This window comes from Pelophylax lessonae, assembly GCF_965119305.1.
Source record: "Pelophylax lessonae genome assembly, chromosome: 5".
Taxonomy (NCBI): Eukaryota; Metazoa; Chordata; class Amphibia; order Anura; family Ranidae; genus Pelophylax; species Pelophylax lessonae.
The window spans coordinates 198,090,165-198,111,808 of NC_138772.1; the positions used below are offsets into that span (position 1 = coordinate 198,090,165).

General features: G+C 40.8%; 1 protein-coding gene across 2 annotated transcripts in view; it reads right to left on the reverse strand.

The window, feature by feature from the left end:
* The window catches only part of STARD3NL (STARD3 N-terminal like), a 118,024-nt gene that overhangs the window by 41,917 nt on the left and 54,463 nt on the right, over positions 1–21,644 (reverse strand). Inside the window, exons 1-3 of one of the 2 annotated variants that reach the window (XM_082257840.1) lie at positions 19,796–19,944; positions 9,200–9,470; positions 1,772–1,849 (exon numbers count right to left, since the gene is read on the reverse strand). In XM_082257840.1, coding sequence (XP_082113966.1) covers positions 1,772–1,849; positions 9,200–9,409 — 288 coding nt within the window. In that variant the 5' untranslated portion in view covers positions 9,410–9,470; positions 19,796–19,944. Of the gene's footprint in view, positions 1–1,771; positions 1,850–9,199; positions 9,471–19,795; positions 19,945–21,644 lie in introns of those variants that run through there. The other variant, XM_082257841.1, reaches the window with a different exon arrangement.

Consider the following 21,644-nt stretch of genomic DNA (forward strand, 5'->3'; position numbering starts at 1 on the left):
AGAACTCCAGGTTTAGGACTACGAAGCTGGTCCAAAACTAACGTTCCTAATCTGTCTGCCCCCTGGATGTGCAGTAATACTGTATGTACCGTAGCTTTGGCTACATACAGTATACTGCACTGAGCCAATCACGGTAAGTGATGTTTTCTATTAATGAATACAAAGCCGTCTGTTACACCGGGAGAAAGGCAGGCGGCTAATGTAAACAAGCCGCCTGTCATTCTCCCCTGTGTAAGAATGGTGATCATACGGTTCTGCTTTGTAGGACCGTTGATCACTGTTCTTACACCTCAAGCCACAACCAATCACAGTTAGAATCACGCCCCTAGGGACACACTTAACCCCTCCCTCTCAAAAAAGTTAACCCCTTCACTGCCAGTGTCATTTTACAGTAACAGTGCATATGTATAGCACTGATTACTGTAGTAATGTCACTGGAAACCCCAAGTGTCAAAAATGTCAGTCAAGGGTCCGATCTGTCCGCCACAATGTCGCAGTCCCGCAAGAAAAAAAAAAAAAAAAAAAAAAAAATCGCAGCCGCCATTACGCGTTAAAAAAAAAACAACTAAAATGACAGAAATATTTCCCTTAGTTAGTAAACGCAATAACTTTTGCGCAAACCAATCAAAATACGCTTTTTGCGATTTTTTTTACCAAACATATGTAGCAGAAAACAAATTGTCCTAAAATATTAAAACATTTTGATTTTTAAATTTTTTTGGGGAATTTCATATAAAAAAAAGTGAAAATTGTTATTTTTGCAAAATTGACGCTCTTTTTTTTGTTTATAGCGCATGATCAAAAAAAATAAAATAAATAAATAAAATCGCACAGGTTATCAAATACCACTAAAAGAAAGCTCTGTTTGTGGGAAAAAAAAGGACGTCAAAATTAGTTTAGGTACAGCGTCGCACGGCCGCGCAATTGTCCGTTAAAGTCCCGCAGCACCGAATCGCAAAATAGGCCCTGGTCAGGAAGGGGGTAAAATCTTCCGGGGGCTTAAGTGGTTAACGACAAAAGACATAACCTCAGACATGAAATATGAAACTTGGTAGTCCTAAACCTGGAGTCCTCTTAAGGTTTACATTTTATACTCCTGCCTGATTAGAGAGTGTAAACCTCTGCTAAACAAGACCCCATCATGGGGTAGGGGGTAGTCTTATACGACGAGTATAGCCCAAAAGCTATTTTTTAACTGGAAAATTAGGGGGTCGTCTTATGGGCCGGTGTATACGGTATTTTTTGAAGTAAGAGTCTGTAAAGCATTGCACCAGTGATCAGGAGATGGCTGATGCCATGCAGATCTCCTGCACCCTGTCGGTGTTATCTGCTTGCCCATGCGGGTAAGCTGATACTCACTGACAGGAAGACTCAATGAACTACCACGGTGCACCACAGTGCTGTGGTAGTTCATTGAGAACTTCAAGCTGACAGCCACTAAAGTCGGGGCTTGTAGTTCATTCAGACACAGAGCTTTGTGTATGAATGACGTGGCCATGTGGGCGGAGCCCCATCCAGTCACGCTGTTTTTAAACAGTGCCAGGGGTACTTCTCCCTATACTGCTGCCACAGGGAGGTTGTGCTGCAGCACTTGGAACGTTACATGTTCCACCCTAAAATTGGGTGGCACATGGAACATGTTCTCAAAGGTGAACTTATCCTTTAAACACTGTATACAGTACCTTTTTATATAAAAGGAAACAAGAAGCACGTTTAACACCATATCATATACGTTTTATACTACCATTTTAAAGTCTATAAACATACTTACAAATATGTCAAAAAATGAGTAGTAATAGTCATATTGTAAAACTTCTTTCTTCAAGGCCTCAATAAGATTAGGATTTGCCTAAAAGGGAAAAAATATGGTTTACTTGGCATTCACCTTCAAAGAAACTCCACTACTAAATACTTTAATATGCATGTTATATATGATTTCTAACAATTACATAACATTACTAACTTGCTTCAGAAACAGATTTTTAGAGCAGCAAAACTTGTTTGGTCCAACCTTGCAAGTTTTATTTTATTTAAAACATTACTACAAAGGCCTGTAAAAGATCCTTAAAACCAAATTCTAGCTGGAGCTATATTAACCAATTCTGGACATAGCCCATTTCTGTCACATCGTTTACAAGTTAAAATCTGTATTTTTAGCTGGAAAATTATTTAGAACCCCCAAACATTATATTTTTTTAGTAAAGACTCTGGAGAATAAAATGGCGGTCGTTGCAATACTTATTGTCACGCGGTATTTGCGCAGTGGTCTTTCAAACGCCATTTGTTTTGGAAAAAAACAGTAAAGTTAGCCCATTTATTTTGTATATTGTGAAAGATTATATATTACACTGAGTAAATAGATACCCAACATGTTACGGTTTAAAATTGTGAAATGGAGACAGACTACGGTCAATAAAAATCTCCCTAGGCGACGCTTTAAATTTTAACGGTTACCAGTTTAGAGTTACAGAGTAGCTCTTTTTTTAGAATTATTGTTCTCATTCTGGCGATCATGGCCATATGTCACATGTGTGTCTTGAACAGTGCTTTCATTTGCAGGCGCGACTTCCGTATGCGTTTTTTTTCGTGTTCGAGCTCACGGTGAGGAGGGCGCTTTAAAAAAAAAAAAAAATTTCCCCTATATATTTTATTTCATTTTAGCACAGTTTTTAAAAAAATAAAAATCTGATCACCTTTATTGCTGTCACAAGCAATGTAAACATCCCTTGTGACAGTAACAGGCAGTGACAGGTTGTTTATGGAGGGTTCAGGGTTTTAAAAGACCCCAGACCACTCCACTGCACTTCAATGTATTCAAAATGTCAAAATCTGCATTTTTGAATACTAACAGTTTTTTAAATTCAGTGCCTTTAGCCGCTGAGTAACCCGGACGTGATGTCATCACGCCGCTTCCAGGTTATTACATCGGAGACTCGATCAAAGCCGTTTTCGGCTTTGATCGGGACTCCAACCAGCCGACAGACGTGCCAGCTGGTTGCTCAGGTCTCCCAGTGGGACGCTACACTACCTAATTTAAAGAGAGGCACAGGACTTCCAGACCTCAGCAAATGCTACCTAGCATGCCACTTGACAAGAATAGCAGGCCGGAATCTACATGAGAAAACAAAAGCATGCGTACAGATAGAAATTAAAGGATCACAAATCCCCCTAACACTTGCCTGGCTACCCACTAAGCACACAACCAAGTACGGACACCCATTTATAGGCCCCTCGCTTCGATGTTTCCACACAGTTAAACACGCCGAGTTAACCTCCTGGCCTGGTCCCCTCCCTCCTAATAGGCATAACCCAGAATTCCCACCTGGCCTCTCCACTCAATTCTTGCAAGACATATGACCATATAAACAAGTCAATGTGGAACGTTTCTTTCAAAGAGGTGCTCTTGTCCCATACGAAACCTTACAACGAAGATGCAAAATTTCTACTTCCCTTTCTGGACATATGTTCAGGTGAGGCATTTTTTCAGATACCGGAATACTACCACAGGTTGGACACGGGACCACATGCCCTTCAAGGCGTTCTGTAATAGAACTACCCCTCAACACCACACAATTTCCTATATGTACACCCTTCTTTTCTTAATAACTGACGAAAATACCAATGGACCTCAACCAAAATGTGAAAAATATAAATTTGAACTCACATTTACTGACAAGGATGGGAAAAAAAATCCTAGCTCACACCCATAAAAACTATGTAAAATGTTTCCATACAAGAGATAAGGTATAAACTACTTGCTGGTTGGTACCAAACCCCAAACCAGATTCACAAATTCTCTCTGACAACTTGCCCCCTTATGCTGGAGATGTGGATCAGAACATGGTCATGCCCGAAATTAAAATACTTTTGGACAGAAATACACGACACCATAACAAAGATCACGACCTTCAACTTAAGAGTACACACCTGCACAATATTTACTACATCACTCTTCGCTACCCTTTTCTACATACCAAAAGTCACTGGCTATACACCTGGTAAATGCAGCCAAATTATGTATTCCACTGAAATGGGCTACGCCAAACCCCCCTTCACTTTCAGATTGAATTACATATTGAACCAAAAAACTCGTAGATACCTTAAACTCTTGACTCTCCTCCTATAGAAGTCCAACTAAAAATGGATTACTCTTTACTTAAACTAACATCTGAGAAATGAAAAACTCTCCATCCTTATCCTTCACCAAACTCCAATAAATTAGTCCGACCTACTCTACATTCCACTCGGATTCCCCCCCCCCCCCGTCTTTATCTTGTCCCTAATACCTTCTTCATAACCCTAAATTTCCCCGAAATTTAGATTCTACTCCACTCCTTACTAACTAAACGTGATAAGCCTTAAAACGGTTCACCACTCTATCGGCAGAACCATAGATGTCAAACTATAATATACAAATATCATGTATAAGCCAAAAAGCAAACATCTATACGATATTTAGATAATACCTCAATATTTCCTAAAATTCTAATACTGTAGTACAAACCAATACCTTAACTAATCCAAACTTGGCTTTTATACCATATTTTCCAATATACTTCCCTAACCGAAAGGTCATTGTTCCAAAACTTTATGCAGTTGTTTTGTTATCATATCACATACTTCAAACTCGCAGTTTTAGTCATGAAAATGTCTATCAAAACACATGTTCTAATATCACAATCCTGTATAGGATGTATTATTTTGTACTTTTGTAAGTCAATTTGCTCTTCTTTCACAAAAACGTAATAACATTTTGGTAACAAAAATCTGTGGGGTGATCTGAAGAGGGCTGTGCACAGGAGATGCCCTCTAACAGATTTGGAGTGTTTTTGCAAAGGAAAGTGGGCAAATATTGCAAGTCAAGATGTGCCATGCTGATTGACTCATACCAAAAAAGACAGAGTGCTGTAATAAAATCAAAACGTGCCTTAAAGTATTAGTTTAAGGCTCCATTCACACTACCGCGTCTGGTCAGCCTGAAAAGTCGCCGTCCCTCACGGTCCATTGACTGGTACAGGACCCGTTCTAACAGGAGCGACACAAGTCGCTCCGACTTAGAAAAAGGGTCCTGTACTACTTCAGGGTGACCTCGGAGCGACTTGCATAGACATTCATTATATGAAGTCCGTGCAAGTCGCGCCAAAGTCGCGGTGCACGGGACTTCACAGGTCGCCCCGAATTCGTGCCGCTTCAGTGTGAAGCAGTGTGGCGATCGTGGCCACGCCATGTTCCTAGGACACGGCGCATCCCTGATCTTGGCTCTTTACCGATGTGATCGGCTGTGTCCAATCACAGCTGGTCACATGTAAATGAGGAAGTGCCATTTACCAGCTCACCTCGCCTCACTGTCAGTGTGTGGCGAGGAGAGCCGATCAGTGGCTCCTCCTCAAAAGGGGAGTCCAAGACAGGTAATCAGGGCACTGATCATCAGTGCCCTGATTACAGTAAAGTAAAAAAACAGTGCCCATCAGTGCCCACAATCAGTGCCCATAGTGCTGCCAGTCAGTGCCTGCTCATCTGTGCTGCCCATCAGTGCCCCTATCAGTAATTCCTCATCAGTGCCATCTCATCAGTGCCCATCAGTGCTGCCTCATCAGCGCACATCAGTGAAGGAGAATTACTTATTTTCAAAATTTACTGGCGGAAAATAAGAAAACTTTTTTTTTTTTCAAAATTTTCTGTTTTTTTTAGTAATAAATCAAAATCCGAGCGGATTTTTTTTTTTTTTTTTTTTTTTTAGAGAAAGCTCCATTTGTGTGAAAGAAATAAGGATTTCATATGGGTTCAGTGTAGCATGACCATGCAATTGTCATTCAAAGTGTGACAGTGCTAAAAGCTGAAAATTGGCCTGGGCAGGGAGAGGGTGAAAGGGCCCTGTATTGAAGCGGTTAAATTCTGGCCTTTTTTATAAAGTATTTGGTATGCAGTCTGGCTACATTTGTAATAAGTATGGCATTTTTGTATGTGTCTGGGATTCAAACACTATAAAGCTGCCCTATACTGTCAGTTTTAACACGTAGCGCAGCAGTCGGGTCTCCATCGGTCTGACACGCCCAATGCACAGTATTCAAATTTCCAATCAACAACGTTTATGCTTTGCATGTGTGAGTAGATATTTTCCTATCTCAACCATATTGGATAGGAGACAAGTACTGCACAGAAAGCTGCATTTTTACTTTTCCACTGCTGGACTATTGTTTATTCCTTGAAGCTGAATATGGTGAATAACGTAATTTTTGTAAAATCTTACCTGTAAAATTCCTTTCTCTGAGTCCTCCGACAGTCGCCGCCACTTCATGGTCAATAACCCCATTAGTGATGAATATGAAGTGGCGGCGACTGTCGGAGGACGTAAGAGAAAAACATTTTATATACAGATTGTAAAATGTTTGTACAAGCTCTAAGATTTACTAATGCTATAAACTATGAAGGCCTCCAGAAAGCAATTCATTGGATTTTTTTGCACTACAGTTTTTGGTAGCTCAAAAGGAGATTGTACTAAACTTTTTCAGCATAATAGTTATATGCAAATTTGGAACACAACTGCTTTTTGCAGTCTCCATGTATAAAACATAACAGCCTGTTGAATGCAGGAACAGATGCTTACAAAAGCCTGCTTTACATCATTTGTCCTATGATGTGCAAAAGAAACCCACTGGGGAGGCTAGGAACCAGACACAGAAGGAATGCTTTGGGTTGTAAGCAGGGAACTAGAGAACTTGTTTGAAAAGCTTTGAATGAATATTAAATAAATGGTCTGTGTTGTGCAAATTGCTATTTTTTACTTGTTTGCATCTAGAATGTTGATTTCACTTACAGTAATAAATGATACCATACTAATGATCTTTGCTAAATCTATGCTTAGGCATTTTTAAATATTATTACATAACTTGCACAATCCTCAAATGCCACAGATGCCTAATTTTTTCTATAAATCCAATTAAAAGACATACTGCAGCCACAGCTAGGCCTTCCGTTCCCATGCTACATCCTAGCTTAGTCTACATCAGCATTTCTTAACCGGGGATCTGCAAGAAGTCCCCAGGGGTTCCACTACAATCTAACCGTCAATTGCATGCACTGTATTTCACTCTGTAATGACTTTGCAGTTTTTGATTATACCGTCTTGAACACAAATCTTAGCTTAAGGTGAAAAAAAAGATAGAGTCTGCCAATAGTACAGGCAAATATACAGTGCATCCAGAAAGTATTCACAGCACTTCATTTTTTCCACATTATGTTAAGTTACAGCCTAATTCCAAAATGGAATACATGCATTATTTTCCTCAAAATTCTACAAATACCACCCCATAATGACTACGTGAAAGAAGTTTGTTTGAAATATTTGCTAATTTATAAAAAATAAAAAAACAAAAAAAATATCACATGTACATAAGTATTCACAGCCTTTGCCATGACACTCAAAATTGAGTGCATGTCAGAGCTCAAACCAAGCCATGAAGTCCAAGGAATTCTCTGTAGACCTCCAAAACAGGATGTATCAAGGTACAGATCTTGGGAAGGGTACAGAAACGTTTCTACAGCATTGAATGTCCCAGTGAGCACAGTGGCCTCCATCATCCGTAAATGGAAGTTTGAAACCACCAGGACTCTTACTAGAGCGGGCCGCCTGGCCAAACTGAGCAATGGGGGAAAAGAACATTACTCATGGAGGTGACCAAGTACCCGATGGTCACTCTGACAGAGCTCCAGCATTTCTCTGTGGAGAGAGGAGAACCTTCCAGACGAACAATCATCTCTGCAGCACTCCACCAATAAGGCCTGTATGGTAGAGTGGCCAGACGGAAGCCACTCAGTAAAAGGCACATGACTTTCCGCCTGGAGTTTGCCAAAAGGCACCTGAAGGACTCTCAGGCCGTGAGAAACAAAATTCTCTGGTCTGATGAAACAAAGAATGAACTTCTTGGCCTGAATGGCAAGCATCGTGTCTGGAGGAAACCAGGCATCGCTCATCACTTGGCCAATACCATCCCTACAGTGACGCATAGTAGTGGCATCATCATGCTGTGGGGATGTTTTTCAGTGGCAGGAACTGGGAGACTAGATAGGATTGAGGAAAAGACGAATGCAGCAATGTACAGAAACATCCTTGATAAAAACCTGCTCCACAGCCCTCTGGACCTCAGACTGGGGTGAAGGTACATCTTCCAACAGGACATCAACCCTAAGCACACAGCCAAGATAGCAAAGGAAGGGCTACTGGACAGCTCTGTGAATGTCCTCGAGTGCCCCAGCCCGAGTCCAGACTTGAATCCGATTTAACATCTTTAGAGAGATCTGAAAAATGGCTGTACACCGATGCTCCCCATCCAACCTGATGGAGCTTGAGAGGTCCCGCAAAGAAGAAGGGAAGAAACTGACCAAAAATAGGTGTGTCAAGCTTGTAGCATCATACTCAAGATTTGAGGCTTAATTGGTGCCAAAGCTGCTTCAACAAAGTATTGAGCAAAGGCTGTGAAGACTAATGTACATGTGATTTTTTTTTTTTATAAATTTGCAGAGATTTCAAACAAACGTTTTTCACATTGTCATTATGGGGTATGGTTTGTAGAATTTTGATGAACATAATAATATGGATTTATAATATTGGAATAATAATAATATGGAATAAGGCTGCAACATAGAAAAATGTGTAAAAAAAAATGAAGCGCTTTCCAGGTGCACTGTAGATTGAGAAAGGTCAAAAATGTCAACAGTAGCAGAAATTAGAGATGTACGGAAATGATGGGCGAAACATATCAGCTGAAAATGGGATTATTGCCATTTTGGCAATAAGAGAAAAAGGTGCCAATAATGGCGCCAAAAACTATTTTCTAAGCCACAGTCTTAGCAAAAATGCCTGTCCCCTACCAGCATGCTGCAGAGCTCTGTGTGTGGAAGTAGGAGGTCTCCCTGCAGAGGTCCGACACCCACTGCTGAGTTAGACTTAGAGCTCTGCAATTGGCAGAGCACTCTGCAGATTAGAGAAGATTAGCTCTGAGTCAGAAGGAGGTGTGTGTCAAAGACAGAGGCTTTTTTACTCAGGCTGTGGCTGCTTTTTAATGAAATAAAAAAAACTATTCGACTTTGCAATTGTTTTGTTTTTCATGCAGCAGGAATAATTTGCTTAGGTGATTTGAACTGAAAGTTCAATTGGGCTTTAAGGAACACATGAACACAGCATAAATAACAAACTCACATTTAGTTCTATGATCCACAGCAAAGTGACAAACAAGACATCAAAGGTGGCAAAGAGGCAGAAGGTTCTTCTGACGTCAGATATACTTTTCTTCCCTGAGCTCTCATAGGATTCGAGCCTGGCCACAAACTCAGCACTGGTAATGGAATGGGCGTCATGCAAAGAGCTGCGAGAACCCAAGAGGTCGGTGTCACCTGTCTGCAGGTTCATCTTGAGTGTGATGAGAATGACAACATCCCTCTTTTATCATCACTTAAATGGCTCTGCATCTCTGAAAATAAAATGCACAAATTAACCATATTACACGCACTAGCATTTTATGCACATTCTTCAATCACATTGTTTTAAAACTCAACTTGAGACATTTTCTTTTAGTTGTAAGAAGGGTGTGGAAGAGCTTTTGAGTTTTTATTTTTCTGACTGTGACCCCATTGGAAAGGTTTCCTTCACCCCTCTAACCACAGGACAAGAAATAAGGTAAACGGGCACAAGATGGCACAGACAGCAAAAATACTGCTTGTCTTCTAACCTTTTCCCCATCAAAGATTTCAATCTGCAATAAACACTTTAAATGGTGGAGAGTAGGCCTGATCATGGAATTTAATAAATGTTCACAGCCAAGTATCTTACAACAGAGAGAGAATATTAGGCCTTCCAAGGAGTGGTAGCTGAGAGTCAGCTTGTATCTCAGGTAAATCTAAGTAAGCGAGAAGCAAAGCACCAGAAGGAAATCATGTAGAGCCCAGAAATATGTTAAAAAAATAAAATGTAGCGTCAAGAAATAAACAGACTGAAGTTGCCGTCTGCAGCGGGCATCAATGTTGAATGTTATAATAAGGCTTACCTATAGGTACAGTAAATATCCCCTAAATGCGCACTGTTTAGGATATCTTTACTTTAGATGCATCTGGTGACCTCACTGGCTCATGCAGTTCGAAGGAACATCATGCCCATGCCTTTCCCTCAAAGCCATTCCGTAAACAGTGACTCCCATGCGTGGGAGTGACATAATCGCCGGGTTAGCCGTTGATATTGCCAAAGTCCACGAATCCGGTAGGAAGACCAAGTGAAGATGGAAGCGCCTTCAGCGGTGACAGCACGCTGCTGGACAGCTTAGTTTCTAGGCAAGTCTGTCCTAATCTGCTAGTATAAGATGCATACTAATACTAGCAGATTATGACAAACTGATCTGCCTATGGTTTTTTTTTTTTTTTTTTAAGCTTTTAGTGGGGAGATCATGGGGGGGGGGGTGCTGTCAGTATGCAGAGAAGGTGGTCGATGGGACCTCCCATACTCAACTAAATCCAAGAAGGGGTTTAAGTGAAAACGGAGGTACCCCGGGTATTGGGGGCATAGATGTTGCTCATCAGGATAGTGCGAGATGCTACCTGGAGACATATTGATATTTTTTGACCAATGTCATCCTGTACAACAGATTGGAAAACATATGGGAAACACTTCTGGAACATGAGAAATAATCTTGCTTTACAGCCAACTACCTCGGCCACCCACAATTTACGCATACGGTGGAAATCTTCCTCTGTTAAATGCATTTCTTGTAATAACCAACCCAAAGCATTTTAAATGATGGAGCACCTTCATTAGCTTTATAGGAGAACGCAACCACTTAACGTTCCAGAAGAGGATTTTCATATGTAAATGATATGTATATTTTCGTATTTAAATTAAGAAATAGGGGGCCTAAATCAGGACGAGATCATAAGCATCAAGAGCCTTCCTCCCAAGGTAGAAAATAGGATAGACATACCAGTGCATACATTTAGCAAATCACATGGTTGATGATTAAAACATGCACATGTAAGTAGACTACCCTGCAGTAGAGCGATCTGAAAGTGAGGCTTGAAGCGCTATTGGAGCGCAGCATGGAAGGGATGACGTCGGTGGCGGTGCAGGCATCCAGAGTAAAGCTATCCACGTAGACCATCCTCTGCACCTCCATCGACATCACGTTGCACTCCACGAGCGATTCAAGCCTCGCTTTCAAAATGCTCTACTGCAGGGTAGTCTTCCCGGGCACGACTGCAGGGTAGTCTTCCCGGGCACGACTGCAGACTGACGGCATTGAGGATTGGCCTATGTGGAAAACTTTACCCCGGATGCTTGCATACTTAGATGTGCATGTTTTAATCATCAACCATATGATTTGCTAAATGATGTACCTTCATTAAATGTAACCATATTGCTACATTTAGAGTCGCCTCTCTTCTCTTTTATACTCAGTTGTGACATGACGCTAATTGTATATCAACACATCGCTTGTTCATCAGTTCAAAATTTAACTTTAACTTAAATTTTGCTTGTCTTGCAAAACACTCTCAAACCAAGTTACTCTCATTTCAAGGTTTTACTGTATAGGTAAAGCTTTTTCTTTTTTTCCAACGGAGGTACATTAATGCTATATTGGTACATAGGGAAGCAAGGATTTTTTTTTTTAAACTTTAATGTGTCTCTGGCTGTTTTCCAGTTAATTTATACTTCCTTATGCAATTTTGCAGATAAATACTTCAAGATATGTTTTATAGTCTCTTCCTCTGTGAATATTGTAAATTGCATTTTTTAAAATAAATTCCAAGGGCCGTAAACTTTTTCTGAAACGATGTAGGTCTGGCACTTAAGACATAACAAGGCTCCCAGCCTCTATGCGTTTTTTTTTTTTTTTTAAATAGTAGTTTGACATGCCTGCTCTAAGCATTCAATACAAAAAACGGCATACAAAAAAAGCAAAATAGGAAACATTTAAATACAATCTGTGAGTAAATCAGCACTGATTCCACAATAAATCAACACATACAAATAAAAAGCACTAAATAGTTGAAATCTTAAACATTAAATCATAAAAAAGGAGGAGTCGGGTGACATCACTTCCGGTCTACTGCCGTGACCGAAGTTCGGAATCTCTTCACCGCAGATTGCGGTGACCGAGCGGTCCGCTTGTCATACTCTATACCAGCTATTGTACTGCAAGCTACTATTTTTTTAATAAAATTGACCTACTGCACGATGAAGCCCTTTCTCTATTGTATCCCTATATGAGAGAAATATCAAGGAGATATATATCCATACTGTGGGCTATTGATCTATCTACACCCTGGCAGCTACAATACTATTATTGGAGTCACAAGAAGAAGCTTTCCATTTTAAACAACGCTTGAGTTATTCAATTTTGAGGTGAGAAGCCATTGCACCCAATGTTGGATTCTTGGTTTTGGAATTTACTGATATCGGTGACACTATTGGATTGATGTGCGTCACGTTTTGGTTTTGGATCACCATTGTTACATACATCTTTCAGCACTTGCACATGGAATCTTTATGAACTTGCAATGATTTTTACTTCTCTTTTATATTATCTAGATATAAATTATTTTATTCATTATTGTTTTAAACACTATGTTTATGCTATTTTTTTTTCAAAATTAATGGTTAATATTTCAACTATTTAGTGTTATTTATTTTTATGTGTTGATTTATTGTGGAATCAGCGCCGATTTACTCACAGATTGTATTTAAATTTTTACTGTTTGTGGTGACACTACATTAATTGGCTGCTAGAATTCCTTTAACACAGTTCTTTTATATATATTCCAAATCACTCTCTCTACTGGTTAGCGCATTGGTTTACTATCCCTTTAAAATAGGAAACATGCTGATAATGCTACAGTATGTCAATCTACTAGCCACTAGCAATAAATATACAAGAATCTTTAAAAAAAATAAAAAAATCAAAACATATTAACCACTTGCCGACCGCCAATAGTATATTTACTGCGGCAGTCAGCCCCTCCTGGGCAAAGCAACGTAGTACTACGGCGCTCGCCCAGGAGCCTGCAGGGGACGAACGCGCGCCGCCGGAGGTGCGCTCCCGCCCCCGCTCGTTCACGGGCATCCCCGCGCGAGTTACCAGTGGCTCCGATGTCCGCCGGCCACTCGCGATCTCCCGCTGGAGAGGGAGAAAGGCAGGCAGCTGATGTGAACAAAGCCGTCTGTCATTCTCCCTGATGTAACTGCAGAGATCATACGATCCTGCTACGTAGGATCGTAGGTCTCTGTGGTTACATCACAAGCCACGCCCCTTTACAGTTAGAATCACACCCCTAGGGACACACTTAACTCCTTGATCACTAATAAAGTTAACCCCTTCCCTGCCAGTGTCATTTTTACAGTAACAGTGCATATGTATAGCACTGATTACTGTAGTAATGTGTCTGGTACCCCCAAGAGTGTCAAAAATGTTAGTCAGGGGTCCGATCTGTCCGCCGCATTGTCGCAGTCCCGCAAAAAAAAAAAAAAAAAAAGCAGATCGCCGCCATTACTAGTTTAAAAAAAAAAACAATAAAAATGACAAAAAACTTTTCCTTAGTTAGTAAAACGCAATAACTTTTGCGCAAACCAATCAAAATACGCTTATTTTTTTTTACCAAAAATATGTAGCAGAAAACAAATTGGCCTAAAAATGTTAAATTTTGATTTTTACATTTTTTTGGGGGAATTTCATATAAAAATATGAAAAATAGTTATTTTTTTTCAAAATTTACACTCTTTTTTTGTTTATATCGCAAAAAATAAAAAAATCGCACAGGTGATCAAATACCACCAAAAGAAAGCTCTGTTTGTGGGGAAAAAAGGACGTCAATTTCATTTGGGTACAGGGTCGCACGACCACACAATTGTCCGTTAAAGTCACACAGTGCCGAATCGCAAAAAAGGCCCTGGTCTTTGAGCAGGGAAATCCTCCAGGGCTTAGGTGGTTAAGTCAAGTTTACTCTGCTCGATATGCCATATTTTCAAATGATGCTTTTCTTTCAGAAATGTAAATGTCACTTTTTGCTATTCTTCCTAAAGTGGAATTCCAGGCAAAATCCACATTTTCCTTTTAAAGTGTTACCAAACCACGACCCTGCATTCACTATATCTGGTGTCCCACAGTACACAGAACATGGAAATGCAATAGTTTTAGTAAATCTAAGCCACTAAATACCTTTTCCCATCAGCAATTAGAGCAGTCTTGTAAATTCTATAAGTGTGTCCAGTTAAAGCTTGTAGTAGTCGTTTTCTTTCTCCCCTGATTGTCCTATGAGGCTGCAGAACCCCTAACCTGTATGAAGAGTGCTGCTTGGCCCTGTGCTGATCACATGCACTCTCCCAAGGAAAAAAAAAAAAAACTCCCTAGCAATACACACCAAACTGGGCATGTGAAGCTTGTCCCCAAGGCTCGGTTCTATCAGGAGATGTTTTGGGGACTGTAGAAGAAGGGGAAGGATCAAGGAAGACAGGATCAAACAGCCTTTTTACACAATTAAGATTAACCCCTTAGGTTCCACAGTGAGTATAACAAGCATGCTATACTGCTTATACAGACTGTTGTGGGTTTAGTAACATTTTAAGATGCAATCGTAGTCACGTAACCCAAAATATTATAGGTGAATAGAAGATTTTAAAAAGATTTTATGAAGGTAATATAATTTGCTGAATAGTGATAATAGTAAAGGAGTTTTTGATTTATTAGTTGTGGGAGACCTTATACTTTAATAAGACATTCCTAAAAAGGTCTTATGAGTAACAAGAGAAAATAGTAATGGAGACATTATACACTTGCACTCTAGTGAAGGTGCAGCATTCACATGACAATCAAGTTCCGAAAGAGAAAGCTTGAGCAACAGTGCAATAACAATCAAAAAACTCTGAAATGTAGACAGTCCAGATTAGGACATAAATGGGAGTTAAAGAGCAACTCTAGTTAAATCGTTTTATTTTGTTTTGGGCTACAGTGGCGAAAAGTGAGAGCCTCTGTCAGATTTGTATTGCCTTCTGGGTCCTTACTGGGGAGATTTACCCACACTACTAGCCAGGAGAAAAAGTGGTAGGAAATCTTTCAAAGGGTGTCAGTGGCAAAAATGTAAGCACATTCTTAGTGGACTGGGAAAGGCTTAAAAATCCTGACAATATTTTTATTGCTGTCTGTGCTTTTCTTCCTGGGGGCAATAGCCACCATTTCTTGCATGGGTGTCACAGATGCAGGAACTAAGTTACATTCTCCTGAATGAGGTCACATACAAGAAAAAAAAATGGATATGCATAAAGTAGGAAAAAGAGAACATTTACTGTATAATACACACACAAAAAAGTGCTGGAGTTACCCTATACCATTTATATTCAAGATAAACAAGTTCACATAAAACCTGTATATTTATGCACTAGAATATATAAAACATTTTTCTCCTTGTGCCAATTTCCTCCAGGCACTCAGGTTTCCTCCCACACTCCAACAATATGCTGGTAGTATGTTTATATAATTGGGAGCTAGAGACCTTCGAATTGTAAGCTCCTTGAGGGCAGGAGAATACTATATATATATATATATATATATATATATATATATATATATATATATATAGGTCTGCGTAAATTGACAGCACTTTATAAGTAACCTGTAATAAAATGTGGACCACCCACTTCTTTGTAATGAACATCATTCCCTTGGCCTCCAAGATTATTCTCTATCCTGGTTTTGCTTCTACCTATCACAGCGCTCCTTCAGGGTTCCCTACAACTCTGTCTCCTCCTCACCATTTCCTCTTTCTGTAGGGGTCCCCCAAGGCTCTTTCGTTAGACTCCTTCTCTTCGCCATCTATACCTCCTCCCTTGGTCACTTGATAACCTCCCACAGCTTCCAACACCATCTCTATGCCAAAGACACCCAAATCTATTTGTCTACGCCTCATCTCATTCCTTCAGTCTCCTCTCGCATTAATAACTTACTGACATATCGACATGGATGTCGCACCACTTTCCTATAATTAATCTCTCTAAAACCAAGCTGATAACATTTGCCCCTGCCCATACCCCCCTCCATGACTTTTCCATCTAAATCAATAATGTAACCATCAATCCCTCACCTCACGACAGAGTACTAGGTGTAATCCTAGACTCTGACCTGTCCTCTCCAAATCCAATCATTGTCAAAAGCTTGTCGATGTCACCTCCATAACCTCAACCCTTTTTTACTAATGAAACCACCAAGTTGCTCATTCACTCCCTGGTTATCTCTCGCCTTGACTATTGCAACTCCCTTCTCATAGTCCTACGTCTCTCCATCAGCTTTCGCCTCTTCAGTCTATCATGAATGCTGTTACCAGACTCATCTACCTTACCAACCATTCAGTGTCTGACAACCCTCTCTGCCAATCCCTACACTGGCTACAGAGCACTCAGCAAATTAAATTCAAAATACAAAGATTACTAACAACATACAAAGCCAGTCACAACTCTGCCTTGTGCTAAAACACCAATCCTGTCTTCAAATATCCCCCAAACCATCCTATCCGCTCCTCTCAAGAGTTCCTGCTCCCCTGTCTCCTCATCCCATGCACCTCTCTAGGACTTCTCCAGAGTCTTTCCCATCCTCTGGAACTCTCTACCTCAATCTGTTTGGCTATCTCCTACTCTGGCTGTCTTTGGGCAATCCCTGAAAACGTATCTCTTCAGGGAGGCCTAGCACGCCTCCAACTAATCTTTTATCACTTCCATCAGCTCATTACCCACAGTTACAACCTTTTGTACCACTTGCCCCACCCTATTATATTGTAAGCTCTTTTGAGCAGGGCCCTCTTAACTCTCTTGTATTTTTTTTGTATTGCAATTGTATGGTCTCCCTTTTTTTATTGTAAAGTGCTGCATAAACTGTTGGTGCTATATAAATCCTGCATAATCAATAATAATAATAAATACATAAATATTGCAGCTTACTAGTCCTTAGCTTAGAAAATAAATCCTATGCACTAATAACATCTGCGTACATTTTCTGCAAATAAAATCTGCGTACATTTTCTGCAAATACAGACGTAAAGAGGAAAGCCTGGGGCCTAATTCTATTTGTATGGCCCACAGAGGAAAAGGCTGTGGCAAGCAGAAGTATGGGTGTACGTGCGTGTGTATGTGCGGGTGTACGGGTGTAACATCTTGGGCATATTTTATGACAATCATTCTGAAGTATGGGCTGCCAGCACCTCAATGAATCTCTGATGAAGTTATATGCTCTTCGCCTTTCTTAAAGGGATTGTGAAGTGTTGTGTTTTTTTTTTTTTTAATAACGCATACCTTCTTCTGTGCAGTGGTTTTGCACAGAGCAGCCCAGATCCTCCTCTTCTTGGGTCCCTCATTGCTGCTCCTGGCCCCTCCCTCCTGAGTGCCCCCACAGCAAGCAGCTTGGTATGGAGGCACCCCCTCCATTCAGACTGTTGTTCTCCCTGCCCCCTCTCTCTCCTGATTGGCCAACTGACTTTGATTGACAGCAGTGGGATTGTCTGAGGAAATAAAATGGAAGAGTCCCGAAACGACAGAGGGACTCGTGGACATCTCTGGGGCAGCTGCTACGCACAGAAGGCTTTTTATCTTCATGCATAGAATGCATGAAGATAAAAAAAAAACACTTTTGTCTTTACAACTCCTTTAAAGAGGAAGTAAACCCTCCTCTGCAACTTGCACCTATAGGTAAGCCTATATTAAGGCTTACCTATAGGTACTGTAAATATCTCCTAAACATGCACTGTTCAGGAGATGATATTTACCTTACATGCAGCCAGTGCAGCCGTTCCTTCAGAGTCCCGTGCCGTGACCGTCGGCTTGTCACCGATCAGATGGCCGGATGCCGCGATCCCGGAAGACGGGTGACTGGACATGTCGCCCGTCATACAGGTAAGCGGATGGCACGGCGGGGGCTCGTTCTAAGGTATTTCATAATGAGCTAGTATGCGATGCATACTAGCTCATTATGCATTTGTCTTTAACCACTTACCGCATTCTAACGTACCGGTACGTCGGTAGACTTTGCGGGGTTATACCGGGATGATGCCTCTAGTTAGAGGCATCATCCCAGTACCGTGGTTTGAAGCCGACGGTCGGCTTTCCGTCGGTAACGACCGATGTGGCTCGGGAGCCGCTCGATCGTTACCCGGGGGGGGGGGGGGGAGGGGACGTCCCCTCCCGCCGCCTTCCGTGGCTTTGCTCGGGGCTCCCGTCCCACTGGGAGCCCCAAGCACCCAGCCGGCACGTCCGCCGGCTGGATGGAGTCCCGATGAATGCCGGAAACGGCGTCGATCGGGTCTCCGATGACGTAACCCGGAGGCGGAGTCCATGACGTCACTTCCGGGTTACTGTGCTGCAAAAGGCGGCAGATTTGAAAAACGGCTGTATGCAAAAATGCCGTTTTGCATACAGGGAAGTGTAGTGGAGGGGTCTAGGGTCTTTTAGACCCTCGATCCCTCCATAAAGTGTACCTGTCACTACATATTGGTGTCACAAGGGATGTTTACATTGCTTGTGACAGCAATAAAAGTGATCAGATTTTTTTTTTTTTTTTTAAACCTGTAATAAAGTTTAAAAAAAAGAAAAAATAAATAGGAAAAAAAAAAAAAAAAAAAAAAATTTAGCCGCCCCCGTCACCGTTAGCTCGCGCACAAAAAAAAAAATGTATACGCAAGTCGAGCCGCGAATGAAATCGCTGTTCAAACCCCACATGTGAGGTATCGCCGCGATCGTCAGAGCGTGGGCAATAATTTAAAAAAAAGAGCTACACTAACTCTAAACTGGTAACCGTTAAATAAATTTAAAGCGTCGCAGATTGAGATCTCTATTGACCGTAGTTTGTCGTCATCCCACGGGGGGGCGCAATTTTAAACCGTAACATGTTGGGTATCCATTTACTCGGCGTGACATCATCTTTCACAATATACAAAAAAATGGGCTAACTTTACTTTTAGTATTTTTTAAATGCAGTGAAATGTGATTTTTCAAATTATTTCCAAAAAAATGGCGTTTTAAAGACCGCGTGACAAAAAAATATTGCAATGACCGACATTTTATTCTCCAGAGTCTTTGCTAAAAAAAATATATATAATGTTTGGGGGTTCTAAGTAGTTTTCTAGGAAAAAATACTGGTTTTAACTTGTAAACAAAAAGTGTCCGAAATAGGGCTTAAGTGGTTAAGGTTGCAAAAAAAAAAAAAAAGTTTCATTGGTTTACAAACTCTTTAAGGCCTTGTTCACACACAGCGCTTTACCACACTGGAAGAACACAGGTCACCACTAGGACACACAGAAACAATTGTTTTCTATGTGTCCTATTCACATGGCAATGCATTTTATCCCAGTGCACAGGATGGGATTGCATGTCCTATCCCAATAAATCCAATGCTATTCTAACATGCCACAGCTTCTCCATGCGTCATACATGTAAATTCAGTAACATACGCCCCTTAATAACTGCAGACAGAAGAGTACAACTTTATTAGGACTATCAGTGTAGGCCAAATTTGATCCTGTGCATTTTAAATACACATACAATGCTGCAGATCAGCTGGTAATTTTCAGCTTTCAATTTAAAAAATGTGTATGTACTTAAAACCCCTTGCTTTGCATATTTTGTGGGAACTCAATTCAAGATCGAATGCTACTGACCAGGAAAAAAGAAAAAAAAAAAAAAAAAAGTGAAAAATGATCCCTCGTGTAATTCAGTAGCTGCAAGTGCTGAGAAATCAGAGAAGCAATGTTGTCTATGCATGTGGACTACAATACTCACACTGTACAACTGTGTGTCAGTCAGAACAATTCCTCTCACTTCCCTCTGTGACTCTCCATAACTTGAAGAAACAAAAGTATTTTCTCATAGATCACATGCTGCTTGGCCGGGATCCAGACACTTCACTTTCCCCTTGTGATTGTGTTGTAGATAAAGTTTGTATCATCCAACTGAACTGCAATGAGAAGGAAGAAGAAAAAACACCCCAAGTGGTTTTACATAACTAAAAATACTTCTAACGTTATTCTAAAACAAGACAATGGGTAAAGATATTCATGTCAGATGCTTAAGGAGGAACTAGATTTTATAATCCAGCTTTGTAAAATTTGCAGAATGGACTTTATTATGAGCTCAGAAGAGACCGCATACAAAGTGGTTTGAGCAAACAAAAGAAAAAAAAAACATGCAACCCGATCAGAAAAAAGTGTATTTTCCATATTCCTAGTGCCCGTGTGTGTTCTAAGCCAGCCATAGATGGTGTGATTTTCCTTCCTGCAACCATTGATTGCAGGAAAGAAAAATAGCTGGATTCCCCCATTAACACAGTCAGTGGTGTTGATCCGGGAATCCCTCCCACAGAACCATTGTGCTCTTCCCAGCAAGAGGGGGGGCACTGGGAGCCATGAGGACACCCAGTGATTATTGCTAACGGCTCTAGCCGCTGGCAATAATCGCATACAAAAATCCAGCATGCTGGTTGTACCCAACTCCATGGATGGATCAAGTTGGGTGCAATCAGCCTGCTCATGGTGCGAATCTTGGCAGGTCTCTGCTAAACCGTCTTGAGATTCGGACCATCCATGGCCGGCTTTAACCCCCATTCACACTTATGTGTTTTGTAGTGTGTTTTCCTACAACGGACTACGCTCAACATGCAGAACCCCATGGTTGGTAATTAGTCAGATTTCAATTCTCAGTCCCTTGTACGCTCATCGTCCTACAATCAAAGAAGCAATTTTCTGTGCAATCAGGTGTTTTTGCCCTATAGAAGTCAATTTGAATGTCTGACAAGTGACCCATGCATTTGCATGCATTTTGATGCCTAAAAAAACAGCCCCAGGAAACAAATACAGGAAATGCTTGTAAAAGCAACTCAACAAAAAATAAATAAAAAATGTAAAATCACAAGGAGCAGGCTCTGCTTGTGTAGATGGGGAGCAACTGCACGCTTTCAGGCGCATTCAAGGCCAGTTTAGGAGGCTTCTGGCCTCCATCTGACTTACTTCTGGTTTTCTAAACTGCATTTGCATTCCCAATGACCTGTATGAGAACAGAAGCAGTTCAAGTACAAATAAATGCCTGTTTACACAAGCCTGGCTGCAGACAATTCCGCATTTTCTGGCAGGTACCAGTCAAACCTAACAGCAAATGTTTGGATTTCACCTGTGTATTTAGCACTATGCAGGCTTTGCTTTATTTTTTCAACAACTTGGACAATTTAAACCAACCATATGTCACAATCATTTTTTTTTTCTTTACACAGGAAAAGTAAAGCCTGGCTTCACCCTCCTGTTCCGCAGGTCTCCCTAGTGGTCAATGAGACCACCAGTCACATTAACAGACCAATAAGCATCCTCAGAAGGTAGAAGGGGAGGGGTGTAGCATCACGTAAACACAGTCAAGGTTTACATAAATTCACAGTTACATAAGCTCTGCTGCCCGTATACCTGGATCTACTGATCATTTTCTGGTTTTAAAGGCAATGGGGTTGATTTACTAAAGGCGAAAAGACTGTGCACTTTGCATGTGCACTCTTCAAGGGCATTTGCTCCAGAGCTTAGTAAATGTGGGAAACATATGCAGATGTCCTTCATCCAATCATGTGCAAGCAAAAATGCTGTTTTTTTCT